Source organism: Diabrotica undecimpunctata, chromosome 3, assembly GCF_040954645.1.
Source record: "Diabrotica undecimpunctata isolate CICGRU chromosome 3, icDiaUnde3, whole genome shotgun sequence".
NCBI classification, from domain to species: Eukaryota; Metazoa; Arthropoda; class Insecta; order Coleoptera; family Chrysomelidae; genus Diabrotica; species Diabrotica undecimpunctata.
In genome coordinates this window covers 124391785-124406763 of record NC_092805.1, presented here as the reverse complement: position 1 = coordinate 124406763, position 14979 = coordinate 124391785, and the positions used below count along the sequence as shown (strand labels likewise).

Below are 14979 nucleotides of genomic sequence, written 5' to 3'. Positions count from 1 at the left end.
TTTGTAATTAAATTTTACATAAAACAATGCTAGTTTTTATCTTAGCAATTATTATTATTATTGAAAAAATACTAAGAAATACAAGAATCACTTAGAAAAAAGGTTTTTTTGTGAGTTTATTTTGTATACTAAACTCAGGACCTTTATATTCCGAAAAAGAAAACTATTAAATATGTTTAATCATCACACAAAACTTCATTAAAATCGATTTAATAGTTTGTGCAAAATAATTTTGCAATCTAAATGTTTTCTAACAATGAATAATTTTTAAACCCAAAAACTAAAACTTCTAGATAATTAAAACTTTTTTACAGAAGGCATTCAAGATTTTACAACCGCTTTGAAAAATTAAAATCCGTATAATAAAAGAGCCTGGCGATTTTAGGCGTAAATTTTAGGCTTATATAGAATTTGAATAACTTTATTAATTGTTAATTGATTTTATTTTTAGAACGGACATTAAAAGTGTTTTAAAAGACGGTAAAAAGAAAGGAAAAATAAAATGATCGGTTAATTCGTTCCAAAGTTTAAATTAATCAAAGTTGACTGCGATTTACAATAAGGTCCTAAGGTGTAAGGTTCTAAGATCTGTTTAACCTGTTTAAATAAAAACCTTTAACAGTCCAAAAATTGAAGGGAGCTAGGCCGAAGAATTGAAATTGATTTTACGCATTCAAAATCGCGTCGCGCTTAAAAATTTCATTTATCTCCGCTTCTATTCAACCTATTTTAATTTTTTTTAACATTATCGCACATTCTTAATTTTCTAGCTCACCTCAGTTTGTTTTAGCAAGTAGTTGGCTTTAAGGCTTGCATTTATTTTTTGTATAAGAGAATCTGGTATTAAACAAAAACAATGAGTTTCGCTAGTAGAACCATTTATTTATTTTTTTTGGCAAAAAAAGTGTCACTAATTTTAATATTTATTTGTGCCCCCTTTGCTGCAATTACAGTTTTTACGCGTAGGGGCATACCACTAATACAAGCATCTGCGTTATTTTTAAGTTTGGGTTATGATGACATTATTATTAAGTGCCTTAATCAACTGCTGCTTCATGGTGATAACATCTTTGACGATCGCCAGTTCGGTTAACTCCCACATGCTCTCTATGGGGTTCATGCCAAGTGAGTTATTTGGCCAGGGCGGGACTGCAATATTTTCTTTGGTCAGAAATGCAGTTACACTCTCAGATTTGTGGCATGATGCAAAATCGTAGGTAATTTTTTTCACCAGGGAACAATGCTTTGACCTGAGGCAGTAACCGAGTTTTAAGTAGTCGCTTATACTAGTCCAGTGTTATTGTCCCTTCCACGATGTATAAAGACCACATCATGACACTAAATGGAACCCTCTGCTTAACCCTTTCCACAATGCAATCTGGATGGAACTGCTCTTTTGTCATCCAAAATCTGGAATCTTAATTTGTCGGAGAAGCACATCTGTAAAAATGATAATATTCACTGTTCACGAACTCCATTCGTTAAACAAGAAAGTTATACTTATTTGACTCCAGTCTTCAACAGACATACTCCGGTGTTGTTTGGCTCATTGGAGTCTCTTACTCCTCATGGCTTCGGTGATTCGTGATTTTTTCATATTCCGACGACCTAGCAGATTTTCTTTAGCCAATCGTCGTCGGACTGTTCTAGAAACATAAATTCCTTCATTATTATTCATCGTGTCGGATATACCACTCCCTTTTTACGCTTTTCACGATTTTTATTTTTATTCAATTAACTACAGACTTAGAAAAACCTGCAGTAGTTGCTAAAACTCTCTGGGAAAGTGAAGAGTGCAGTAATAATATCTTTCTCTGCCCAATTTTCCCTGAAGACAAAATTATTTTGCCTCAAACACGAACTTTCGAAAACATTTAACGAATACATTAGTTACGTTTTACATTAGTTACGTGTTTTTGACAGCTATCCAGTAAACTTGAAACTGAGTACTAAAATAGCTGAGCGGCCAGAGTGCAGGGTTTAGAACAAAACAATACTTTAAAGATACTGATATACTAATCGTCAATACAGCAATAGAGTTGTCTTTGGACGATTACGCAGCTATTGTTGTAACTGAAAATATTGAACTGATCTTGGTTATCTCCTGTAAAATTGACGCTTTAAATAAAAGTATGTACTTTGGGAACCTTGGTGAAGGTAAAAAAGCAGACCCCAATGATTCACGTGAGCAAATAAAAAATGCAGGTTTTAATGAAATAGCCGCGTTGTATATGAGTAGAAGATCTAAAATTAAATTGAATACTTTTCGATATTAATGTTTTAAGAAAGGATGCCAGAAAAAGAACTTTCGTTTATTAATGCTGCACCTACCTAATCTGCAACACAACAAGACTGTTATATAATAAAATATTAAGTTCAACAGTGGCCAAGTAATAATTGTAACTCTACAGAGTGGGACGGGAGCTTAAAAAAAAAGGTTTCATTAGCCGCTACTACCAAAAAATTTGTTAAAAACCATTAGCTGTAACTGCAAAAATATTGTCTCAAAAGCTGCATGTAGCTGTGTTAAACATGGAATGAAATGATGTTCTAATTATTATACTAATTGCCAAGGCCAATTTTGCAAAAATGCAATAATTTCCAAGAGATTTACGGAAATCGAGATGCACATTAACTATGATAGTAACAGAAAAAGGAATTGGAAATGTCTAAAGAGAATTTTTTAAAAAAATGCATTTCAATTAGAAGACGTTCATATCGATGCTGAAGACGTAGTAAATAATACGATAATTAACCAAACTGTAAAAATCCTAGAGTCGAATAATAAATATATAATGGAACATAGTTTAAATATAATAAAAATACTCAGCGAAACTGTAAAAAGCGTAGAGTGGAATATTAAATATATATATATAATGGAATACAATTTAATTATAATAAAAATAATAAAATTTTATTTGTCAGAATATAAAGGTCCTAAGTTTGATTTTAATATGGTAAATAAACAAAAAAAAAACTTTTTTTAACTGTTTTTGTGTTTTTAACTGTTTTTGTGTTATTTAACTGTTTTTATGTTTTAACAAAATTATAATAAACCCAATAGTTCCTAAAATATATGCGAAAAAAGAGGGAACAAATCGAATTGTTTTCATATTTTGTTTAATAAAAAGTTGATCCTACATTTTAAAACTCACGCATTATTTTTAGTGATATTTTGGAGCGATTTATGCAAAAATCTGCGTTGATAATCTTCACACACAACCAAAAATAGATACAGTCTGAACTATCCACATTAGTAATGTTTCATGACAGACCTTGTTTTTAAAAGTAAAACATTTTATTTGTTTTGGATAACCAACTTAAATATAGCAGAGAACTTTTGGTTAAATTATCTACCTCGTTTTTGTGGTCAGATGTTGTCAAACATGTCTCTTTTTATCTGGTCTTAGTCTAGTACTGGTATAAAATCATCAACAATAAAAAGATTTGTTCCGCCATAATTTTCACCGGCGCATTCGCCATATTTTATTATATACCATTATGTTTATATTCCGTTAATATAATTTTGGGTATGTTAATATCGATATTAAATATATCGATAGGATTCTGTAGGTATAACTACTAAATTTAATACAAACGTTAAACAAACATAAAAATAGTTCACATTTCATTAACATATTTTCCTTAGTTCCTGTATTTTCTTGGTATCTCGTCTAATGAATATCGGACTAATTTTTTTTATATTATTTCTAAAAGTCTTAACGAAGATGATCTTGGTCCAACAGGGTTTCTTTTGAGACATAATTCCTATGGGAGTATAAGTGCCAAAAAAAATCTTTAAAAACTGTTCCTTTGTTCTCGAAGCAAATGGTGAAGTTTAATTTTTTTGATGGCCTTAGTTTGAAGGTACTAATTTTTGCCTATAATTCTTGTAAATTCACTTAGTATTTCAAATAAAATTATTACTTTTTGGGTTGTCGAATCATAAAACAGCTACCCATATAAAAAATACCAGATATTTTTATATAAATAACGAGTATAAATAAAAAAAAAATAAAAAATGAGAGCTTCCAGTTTCATCTGCAGGGACTTTAAAATATTTATATTAAAAAATTGTAATTTTTAGAAAACAATTTTACGATGCGGTAAATCTCAAATATAAATCTAATAAAGTAGCTGATATTATTAAAATATTAGCTACTTTATGGACAAATTTCTATTGTAGATGCAGCTACAAGTAAATGAATGATGTATATATTACAACCAAAACATATCAATATAAGTGTTGAAGTAGGTCACTTTAGGAAGATATCCGAAGATAAGTCGTCGAAATGAATGTCATGAGTAAAATCGTGACTTTTTGTTTAAATTCTGAAAATAATAAATGTTTATCGGTCCAATTGACAAGCGAGTCATGCGGTTGAATTGAACTCACATCACTGTGAGTGGTCTAGTTGGTTGATAGATCAAATTCCGCCCAAAAACAAAAAGTTTAACATAGTAGATTTGCGATTTAAACTACAATATGTTGGTGTATAAGATTGACCTATGGATCAGGATGACTCCAACAAGAGATGGGGCCTTTCGGCTGGATGTTACTCACTCCATTAGCGGTTACTTAATAAACGTGTACGTTTAAAGAACTCGAATGTATATAGACAATTATTATTTTCAGTATTTTTTTTACAAATAAATATAAGTGAATATTTTATTATAGGTGATTTTTTTATTTTAATCTGTGTACAGTTACTTTTTAATAATATTTATTGTATTGAGGTATAGTAGTTGCACTTTAAAAGATCTCTACACTGTTTTTGAAGATATCGTACTGCACCGGTAATCTATGTTGTTTTTTCTTTCTCTTTCTCATTGAAGGGGATTCTCTTCAAACTCTATATAGCACGAGCTATATGTTGTGGTACCAGTACGCACTAACTTCAGCATTACCACAACTTTAAATATTTGTAGAAATATAACTTTATTGTATATAAATCGTAAACATATTTATCACAAAATAAAATATATTAAATATAAAGTATTAGTGAATTAAACAAATAGATTTTACTGTTTTTATTTATTTGGTCGTTCATGTCGAGGAAAATCTATTTGCGTGTATTATCATCGGTTTTCATTTAGTAGCATTTGTTTGTACGAAATGTTACTATTAAACGTTTGATATCAACAATTAAAAACAAAATATTAAAAAATTTTAATCAGAGTTATTTAAAGTAAATAATATTTAAATTAGAATAAGCCACAATTAAAGGTTAAATTACGTTTATTGACGTTTCAATTTCCACTTCGGAAATCGTTCTTAAAATACAAACATTTTTTTGTTTTTTTTTTAACAAAATTTGTTTAATTTACTATTATTTGTATTTTAAGAACGATTTCTGAAGTGGAAATTAAAACGTCAATAAACGTACTTTAACCTTTAATTGTGGCTTATTCTCATTGAAATAGTAATTACTTTAAAATGCCAGAAGAAGCTAGATTCAGAACAATATTAAGAGTTATTTATGTCAATCATGACATCAATAACATCAATGAAAAAACTTGAATCATTCGAGCTGTGGGTGTACAGAAGAATTCTGAAAATATCATGGACAGAACACGTCACAAACAAAGAGGTTTTGGGAAGGATGAAATACGAAATGGAAATTTTAAATACAATAAAAACAAGAAAATTAGAATATCTCGGACATATTACACGTGGAGAGAAATACACCTTGCTCCAACTGATTATGCAGGGAAAGATTCAAGGAAAGAGAAGCATAGGGAGGCGTAGAATGTCATGGCTGCGCAACCTGAGAGAGTGGTACGGATGTACATCAAATGAACTTTTCAGAGTAGCCGTTTCAAAAGTCCGAATAGCTATGATGATTGCCGACCTCCGCCGCGGAGATGGCACTTAAAGAAGAAGAAGATGTCAATCATATTTTAATTTTTTAATGAACAAGCTAATTCGCAAACATATGTTTTAGTACTTTAGTCCTATTTTCTGACTAAAAAACGATGAGCTTGCAATTAACTTTAGATAGATTTCTTTTTATGATAAATATCTGTTCCATATGTAGGTGTATTATTATAACTATCCTAATATTCGAAACAGTCCGTTTGTAGACGTGTTAAACAATTTTTTCATTTTTTTAAACCATTATATTCTTCTTCCTGACGCTATCTGTCCAAATAACTTACCCTAAAGAATGGGTTGCAACAAGTAACATCTATGTTCATTTCTTATATAATTGCTAGGATATTCTAATTTGCAATCTTTGATTATGTTAATAATCTCGCATTCCTTGCAGGACCTCAACATTACTCACACGATCCACCCATAACATTTTTAAGATGCGTCTGTAACACCACATCTCAAGAAGCTTTCTTAAAGAAACTTCTGAAAGCATCTAGGCCTCTACTTCATACAATAACGTAGAAAATACATAACATCTAATAATCAAAATTTTTGCACCAAGTAATAAATCGTGACTTCTGATAATCTTTACGAAGGCTGATCTTGCTTTTTCTATGCGTTGTTTTAGTTCAATAGAGTAATCCCATTGGCTGTTTATGTTAGTATCAAGGTATGTGTAGCTGTTTACCAAGTCAAGTGATTATAATAATCTCCCGTTTTATACCGCTCGTGGCTTTGGGAGTATAGCAGGGTAGTCTGCTATATCTAGGGCCTACGGTATACAAGGCAGGTAACATGGCCAGTGCTACGCTTCAACCGCCTATTATTACCCCTGGTTTTACCCAAGGTACTCATTTTATTCAGGCTGAATCGACCTGGGGCCTATAGACATTTTTTAAAAATGCCTAGTTGTTCTTGCCGGTGGTAGGATTCGAACTCCGGACCACCGGCATGCGAGGCAAGAATCCTACCGCTTGCGCTACGCAGGCCCTCGTCAAGGGCTTGCAAGTTGTGTATTTGTCAAGTGATTGGTTAACTAAAATCCATGTATTTAATATTTTTTGTTTACCGACTACCATGTACTTTGTTTTTTTTTTTCCTATTGGGATCAAGTCAAGTCTTTACAAACCATCTCAGCTATGTGCAAAAATTTCTGCGTCGTCGGCGTATCTAATGTTATTTAGAAGCACTTCGTTGACTAAAACATCTTCCTGTAAGTTTCTCACTGCTTGCTCGTAGATACGTTCAGAGTACATATTAGATAACACCGGGGACAGAAAGCACCCTTATCTCACTCCTCCTCCAATTGAAGATTGCTTCAACCAACTGATCATCCACTTTATTATCGGCAGTTTAATTGTAATTTAATTTATATGATTCTCAATTCTCTATTACCTAAGCTCGTTTCTTTCAATATGGTCATGAGCTTACTATATTTAACTCTATCAAATACCTTTTTTAATCAATAAATACGTTCTTCAAATTACCACCGAGACGTTTATGTACTTGGATCTTTCCGCAAGATCAACCAGAAATTATAATAAGGAATCAAATGGATTACACGATGGTGAACAAGAAATTCCGTAATGGATGCCTATCATATTGCATATGCTGAACTTATAAAGCTATTTAGCACCGACGGTACTCAACTACTAACAAAAATATTCAATGACATGTATTTAAACGGAGTAATATCAAGATCATGGCTGAAATCAATGTTTATTGCTCTACCAAAGAAAACAAAATCCGTATCCTGCAATGATTTCAGGACTATCAGTATAATAAGCCATTCAAAGTTATTTCTAAAAATCATACGTCAAAGGATAATAGACTATGCAAAGAAAAAATCAGCCGTACACAGTTTGGTTGATGAATAGGATAACAGAAGTAAATCAGAGATATGCCTTTTACTAAACATTAAGAAAACAAAATGTATGCTAATCTCTAAGAAGAAACAGCAAATTAAAAGAATCAATATGAATGGTCAACCAATAGAAAGAGTATAAACATACACATACCTTGGTACGAACGTAAATGAAAATTGGGAACATTCCCTAGAAACTAAATGTAAGATAGAGAAAAAAAGATCTGCATTTTAAAAAATGGCAAAGCTTTTCAAATGCCATTATTTATTCCATAAAAATCAGATTACTACGATGTTATATCTTTTCTTTACTATTGTAAGAAGTTAGGTCGTGGACTATGACAGGCGCTACCTGCAAGAAAATTGAGGCTTTCGAAAAAATGGCTTTATCGTCGAATCTTGGACATATCCTATAACGACCATCACGATTTTTTTAAGAATGCAAAAAGGAAAAGAGTCGTTTACCACAATAAAAATAGCCAAAATCGAATACATCGGTTACATCATGAGGAATAGCGAAATATATGGATTGCTGTAATTAATTCTACAAGAAAAATCGAAGGAAAACGAGGAATAGAAAGGTGACAAATTTCCTGGCTGAAAAATCTACGTACGTGGTTCAACCAGCCACATATCTTTTCAAAGCAGCAGTTTGCAACATACAGATTGCCATGATGGTCGCCAACATCCAAAACAGATCTGTATACATCTTTACATCTCTGTATAAGCACTCTTACAGCAAGTAGAACCACTCGGGTGACTAAAGCATCGCGGAATCCAAATTGTGTTCATGATATTTGTTCTTCACATTTTTTATATATTCTGCTGTGTATCACTTTTAAAAACGTTTTAAGTAAGTGGCTCATTAGGCTTATTATTTTATAGTCTTAGGAATTAGTTTTAGAAATTCTACACAAAACTTTTCAGGCTCTAAAACTTTACCATCGTTAACTTTTTTCATAGGTGACGTGTCTTCTTTTATGGTAATCGGGGTCTTGTTTGACATTTCGTTTCTTTAATGGTATTCTGTCTTTTATCTGCCAAAATTTTTTCCACCTAATATTTCTTCCAAGTATCTAGTTTCTCTTTCACACTTCATAGTAGTTTGCCGTGGTTATCTGTCCAACACTCAATTCTTCTAGGGTTGTATAAGCCTGCAGTTTCTTTAATTTTTTTTGCATATTTAATGAATCGTGTTAACGTTACAATGGGTGTATTTCCACACATTATTGTGTTAGCCGTGTATATTTAGCTATTCTGATTGCTTTTTTATATTCTTTATGTAGGTATCTTGTTCTCATCTTGAACTTTTTGCAGATCCTCCATTATACCTAAAATCTCGTTCGTCATCCGCAATTTTTCTTTATTTTTGGTGGTTGAAGGAGTTTCTTTTGTACATCTTGCGAAACTCGATGCAACTTTTCTAGCTCCTGGTCCATTAATGCAATTGAAAAACGGGTGATAGACGTAAATAAAAATATATGTTGCCACTAGATCTATCTGCAAGATATTTTTATAAAAATATCAAGTAGGTGATTTATTACCTTAACGACTTGTTATAATGGTATAGTGATAATTATTTTACCTTTTTTTAATTCTATCTATTCTATGCATTCTGACTTTAATATCTCACAGTGTTTAATGCTGTTTAATTTTATACTCAAATGTATATATTTATCTTTAATTATTGACAACTGTTGGTGAAGCATCCAAAATTGTCGATTCATTTCGTCTTAAATTTTATTCTTCTGATACAGTTCTGCTGTGCTGTGCTGTGAAGAATTAAAAGTAATATACTGTGAGAAATGCACATAAATATATAGAACATCGATTCCGAATCACTGAGTGTAGAGGATCTGTGAGACACTATCATGTTATTTTTCCTATTTTCTACATGTATCGGAATCAATCATATGTCATTTGCATCACATATAGACAGACTAACATATAATTCATCTAGACTAATAAATCTCTTTTTTGTATATAAGTATTAACTGTACATAGGTATTAAATCAAATCTTTTAAATTCATTTTATATCCTTTTCTGTGTTGGAAATAAAGAAAGAAGAGTAACCGAAAAGCAAGTCTAAAACAGATTCTTAGAAGTAGTTCTATTCAGAGCAATTTAAGTTAAATTAAAATACTATCTGAGTAGTGAGATATAATGTTTCTTGACTTGCTAAAAATTAAAATCTAACGGTTTGGTAGAAATACCTTGGTAGATATAGTTGATGAAACTAATATATGAGCATAACAAAAGTAGTAATAAAATAGCAATAGCGACGAATTGTTTGCAATTGTGAATACATTTTTAATAAGTAAAATATAGAAAAAGGGAAGATTTACCAACAGTTGGTTTTAACTTGGATGACCGGTTTCGGGCTCTAAAATTTCCAGCCCATCGTCAGGTCCCCGAATAAAGGTTACTTAACTACTAAAAAAGATACGTAACCGGTATTATGGTTTAATCATCATCAACCTGTACGGTAATAAAATATTTCCAATAACAAATTCCACTAATAAGAGTATTAACTTCTTTGAACTAGTTGTCTAAACTTATAAAAATACAGAATAGTAAGTTTTAATTAAGTTAACTCCTATTTTAATGGGAATAAGCCACAATTGAAGTTTAAAATAAATTTATTGACGTTTCAATTGCCACTTCGAAAATTGTTTTCAAAATACAAACGTAAATAAATTAAACAAAGTTTGTGTTTTTTTTAATTTGTGTAATTTATTAATGTTTGTATTTTGAGAACGATTTCCGTCGAAATGTGGAAATTAAAACGTTGATAAACTTATTTTAAACTTCAATTGTGACTTATTCCCATTAAAATAGTAATTGCTTTAAGATGCCACAAGGCAATAGCTTCAGAACAATTTTAATTTAGTTTATTGCTTTATATTACGATTAATCCTTTTTTTACACATTTCTTTTTTTACTTTCAAAGTTTTCGGTGAAGATTCAAAAAACAATAACCATAACACAGTTATTTCGATTAATAGTTTTTTCTATTTCACACTAGATATCTTAAGAAGTATTTATTATTTTTCTCAATTTAATTAATTTAGTTAATAGGACATAATATATTTATGTAAAAAAATTATTTTAAATCATATTTTTGTTTCTGTATATCTCTTGTACATCTAATGTAGTACCCATTAGTACCCTTACTAAAATATTTCAAGTTGTGGTAAACTTATTGATTTAAAAGGTTGAATAAAATCAAGGTTAGATCAAATGTTATATTTTGATTTTCTCTGTTTGTGTAGGGTAAAGAAACCCAGCATAGCAATAGTGGCCGGAGCGTCGACTTCGGAGGACGTTTGCCCGTGGGAAAGCGGTATCAACGAGCCTAGGAGTCGAAAAAACTCAACGCAATTGGACTCTGGTAGTTCCTCTTCGGATATTAGCGTTGCTGTGGCTGAAGTTGCTGAGAAGGTATGTGCCGTAATGTTATTTTATTATGTTGTATTATGTATATATATATATATATATATATATATATATATATATATATATATATATATATATATATTGTTATGATTGTTTATTTTGAGTTCAAACTTAGTTTATTGAGCCAATAAAAAAAATTAGAACTTATCTGTTATCAAAAGTAAAATAATCCTTATATTACCTGTGTTCGATGGATTCAAAAGATTTTCTAGTTGTCTTTTATCGGAATAGAGAAGAAAGAATAATAATACAAATATATTATATTACAAAGATTTACGTTTCTTTATTTTATATGAACGAAAAAAAAACAATTATTAAATTCTGTCGTTATCTTATCAATGAGCATACAAGAAAATAAATCAAATTACTATGATAATAAGATTATAAAACTACATACATTTATATTACGCGAAAAACCAATTTTACTTAAAATTTTCTTTACTTGAAAAAAAGAAACCACAAAACTTTAAACTTTTGATTAGCCTAACAAAAACTTCAGTTCTTAAATTTTAATGCTAATGACCATGATGTCGAAACGATCCTTCACAGATATAAAATTCAATTGTACAATCACTTACAGTTTATTTTCTTCTTGAGTTGTATGTTGGAACATACCCAGAAAAATCCAGTCTCCTCCAAGATGTGATCTCCCCTCTTTGGCACCTCGGCTCCTTCTTTACGTCTCTGCAAACCTCCTTCAGACTACACAAAAAACACCTGATTCACTTCTCCAAACTCCGCTACTTATTTATGACACCAGGTCTTCCTTTTGTCAACTTGATGCCGTAAGAATACTTTCACATATACTTTATAAAATGCCCACGGTAGATACAAGGACCTCTTTTTCTACTAGTGATCTCCTTCTTCAAACTATTCACTTCTTTTCGTTACGCCGGTATCCAAACTCACGAACCACACCCTATCTTGAGAAAAACGACTGTTTCCTTTCGATGACCAAAATATGACTGACCTCTCCTGTCTCATCATCGACTCCCAAATTCCCATTTAAAAACGACCGTCCAATCAAAAAGCTTAAATTGTGTTTACTATGATATTGGAAAAGCCTAATTTCGGTTTCAGAGAAAACTAAATAGCTTACTTTAAAATTGGTTTTTTTCAACACATCATTTATACATATTTCAAAAGATTAAAATATAGTCATTTAATACTCGACTATACAAACAATGAAAAGATTATTAACTTGCAGGTAAAATGTCTTCTAATTCTAAACAAAGGTTTTTTGATAATTTTGTTTGCATCGGAAACAGGTCGTTTGCCAAACAAATTTCTATTCTTATCTACACTAAATCTTATCTTAAATTAATATATACATTTTTGTTTATAATGATTTCTTAAAATTTTATTCCGATGGATATTTTATTTATTTTTCTTTGGTTGGGAAAGAAAAAGTATGACAAATCCCCGCCTTTGCATATGATAAAAATTACTGAATTATGCAGGGATTTTTCTCTATGCAAAAACAATACCAGCATTTTATTCATAATATTTGTAAACATCGTTGATATTATAAATTCCCCCAATCTTGTCTGATTCTATGTGCTTCAACTCATAACTATTTATCCCATTCTCATTGTTTACTATGTACGGACCCTCAAAAATAGACATTAACTTTCCGCACACGTTGCTAGGTATGTTGGACACGCGCAATGCTCTCACCATAACCTTCTCACCTTTTTTGAAAGTAACTGGTCTTCTTTTTCTATTTTGGTCTTGCCTCTGGATATATTTTTCGTTTGCTCTCCGCAATCTCCTCTGCACATTTTCCATTATCTGTGTGTATTCCTTTTGTTCTCTATCTTCCCATGGTCTTAGTGGCATTATACCCTTCATTATATATTCTGGGGTCTTTTTCGTTACAGTGCTCGGGATGGTATTTAGATACGTTTCTACTTCGGCGACTTTCCTATCCCATCGTCGATGTTGACCCTCTGTTGTAATCCGTAGAAACTTCGTCACTTCCTGTATAAAACGTTCCGAAGGATTACTCTGTGGATGTCTGATGCTAACAAAATTTGTCTCTATTCCCCGTTCTCGAAGTTGTCCCTTGAAACGATCATTTCTAAAATATGTTGCATTGTCTAGAAGAATCCTTCTTGGTGTTCCTACGGTGGCTATAAAATTGTCGATTTTTCTCATTATTTCTTCCCCTTTCGTGGTACGGCAACTGTATAATTTTACGTATTTGGAAAACACATCTACCATGACTAAAACATGTTTATTCCTCTTCGTCGTCATAATTAGATCGCTTAACATATCTATTGCTACAATATCTAATTTGTTCCGGGATATAATATTTTTTGTAACGTTTTCATTTTTGAAATTTCTAATTTTATATTTTTGGCAGATCTGGCACTTTTGTGTAATTTCTTTTGCGATGCGGTAATCTTGTCGGCAAATATAATTTTCTCGAAAAACCAGCCAGACTTTTCTGCTACCGATATGTCCATTGTCTTCGTGTAATTTCTGTATGATCCTTTCTGCCAATGTCTATGTTATCACGTATAGTTCCTTTCCATCAATTCGTTTGAAAAATATACCGTTTTCCCTCTCCGCTCTTCTTTTTTCTCTTTCTTCCAGGTCTTCTTGATTTGTTCTAATTTCGTTTAACGAAAACCCCTTCCTCTTGTGTCAAAATGTTCAATCCTACATGAAAAGCAATTGCTTCCTTTTTCCCCGAGTCTTCATCCCTTGTGAGAGCGTCGGCTATAATGTTGTCTTTTCCTTTTATATATCGAAACTCAAAGTCATACTCCTGTAGTAACAAAATGCCTCTATGTATACGATTGTTAACCAGACGATTTTTCATTATATGTACCAAAGCTGCATGATCAGTTTCGATTGTGAATTTTGCTCCCAACAGATAAAATCTTAACTTATTTACACAGAAAAGTACGCTAGCAAACTCTAGTTCAGTCACACTGTATTTTCTTTCGTGTGTTTTTGTCACCCGGGAAATGAAACAAATCGGCACTTCTTGATTGTTTTGTATTTGCGACAAAACTCCCGCAAATTTTTGTATGGATGCATCAGTTCGTAGTATGAAAGGCAAATTGTACATGGGGTGATATATTTTCGTTCCTTTCGAGAATTCCTCTTTTAAAATTTGAAAAGCTTTCTCTTGTTCTTCTTTCCAATTCCATTTAACACCCTTCTTCAATAATTTGATCAGAGGAATTTCCTTCTGGCTTAAATCAGGAATTAGTTTTTTAAAATAGTTGATCGTTCCGAGAAAACCTCTCAATGTTTTTAAATTCGTTGGTCTTGGGTATTCATCTATGAGTTTTACCCGGTCCTCGGCTAAACTAACTGTTTGTGTGTCCAATTTAAATCCCAAATATATCACTTCTTTTTGAAAAAATTGACATTTTTCAATATTCAGTTTTAATCCGGCCTTGTCCAATTCTCCCAAAATAATCTTTATGTGTTCCAAATGACTTGATGTATCTTGTGAATAAATGAGTAAGTCGTCGATGTAGTGCACTATGAAATCTTCATATTTATTTAATATTGTATGGAGAGCTCTTACCAATGCTGCACACGCACTTTGTAATCCAAACGGTACTACTTTAAATCGGTATACAATACCATCGATTGAGAAAGCGGTGTAATTTCTACATCTTTCTGCTAACGGTATTAACCAAAAACTATGTTTCAAATCAATTTTAGAAAACATGTGTGTTCCCGTAATTCTCCCAAAAATAGCTTCGATGTTGAGGGGTGATTCATATTGAGATACCGTGTGTTGATTTATATTCCGGGCAT

At 31.6% G+C, this 14979-nt stretch overlaps 1 protein-coding gene across 3 annotated transcripts in view; it reads left to right on the top strand.

Annotated features, from left to right (window-relative positions):
- Window positions 1–14979, top strand: part of LOC140437361 (regulator of G-protein signaling 11) — a 367203-nt gene that overhangs the window by 311976 nt on the left and 40248 nt on the right. For all 3 annotated transcript variants that reach the window (XM_072526845.1, XM_072526846.1, XM_072526844.1), the window contains one exon: window positions 11013–11181. In XM_072526845.1, coding sequence (XP_072382946.1) covers window positions 11013–11181 — 169 coding nt within the window. The remainder of the gene's footprint in view (window positions 1–11012; window positions 11182–14979) is intronic.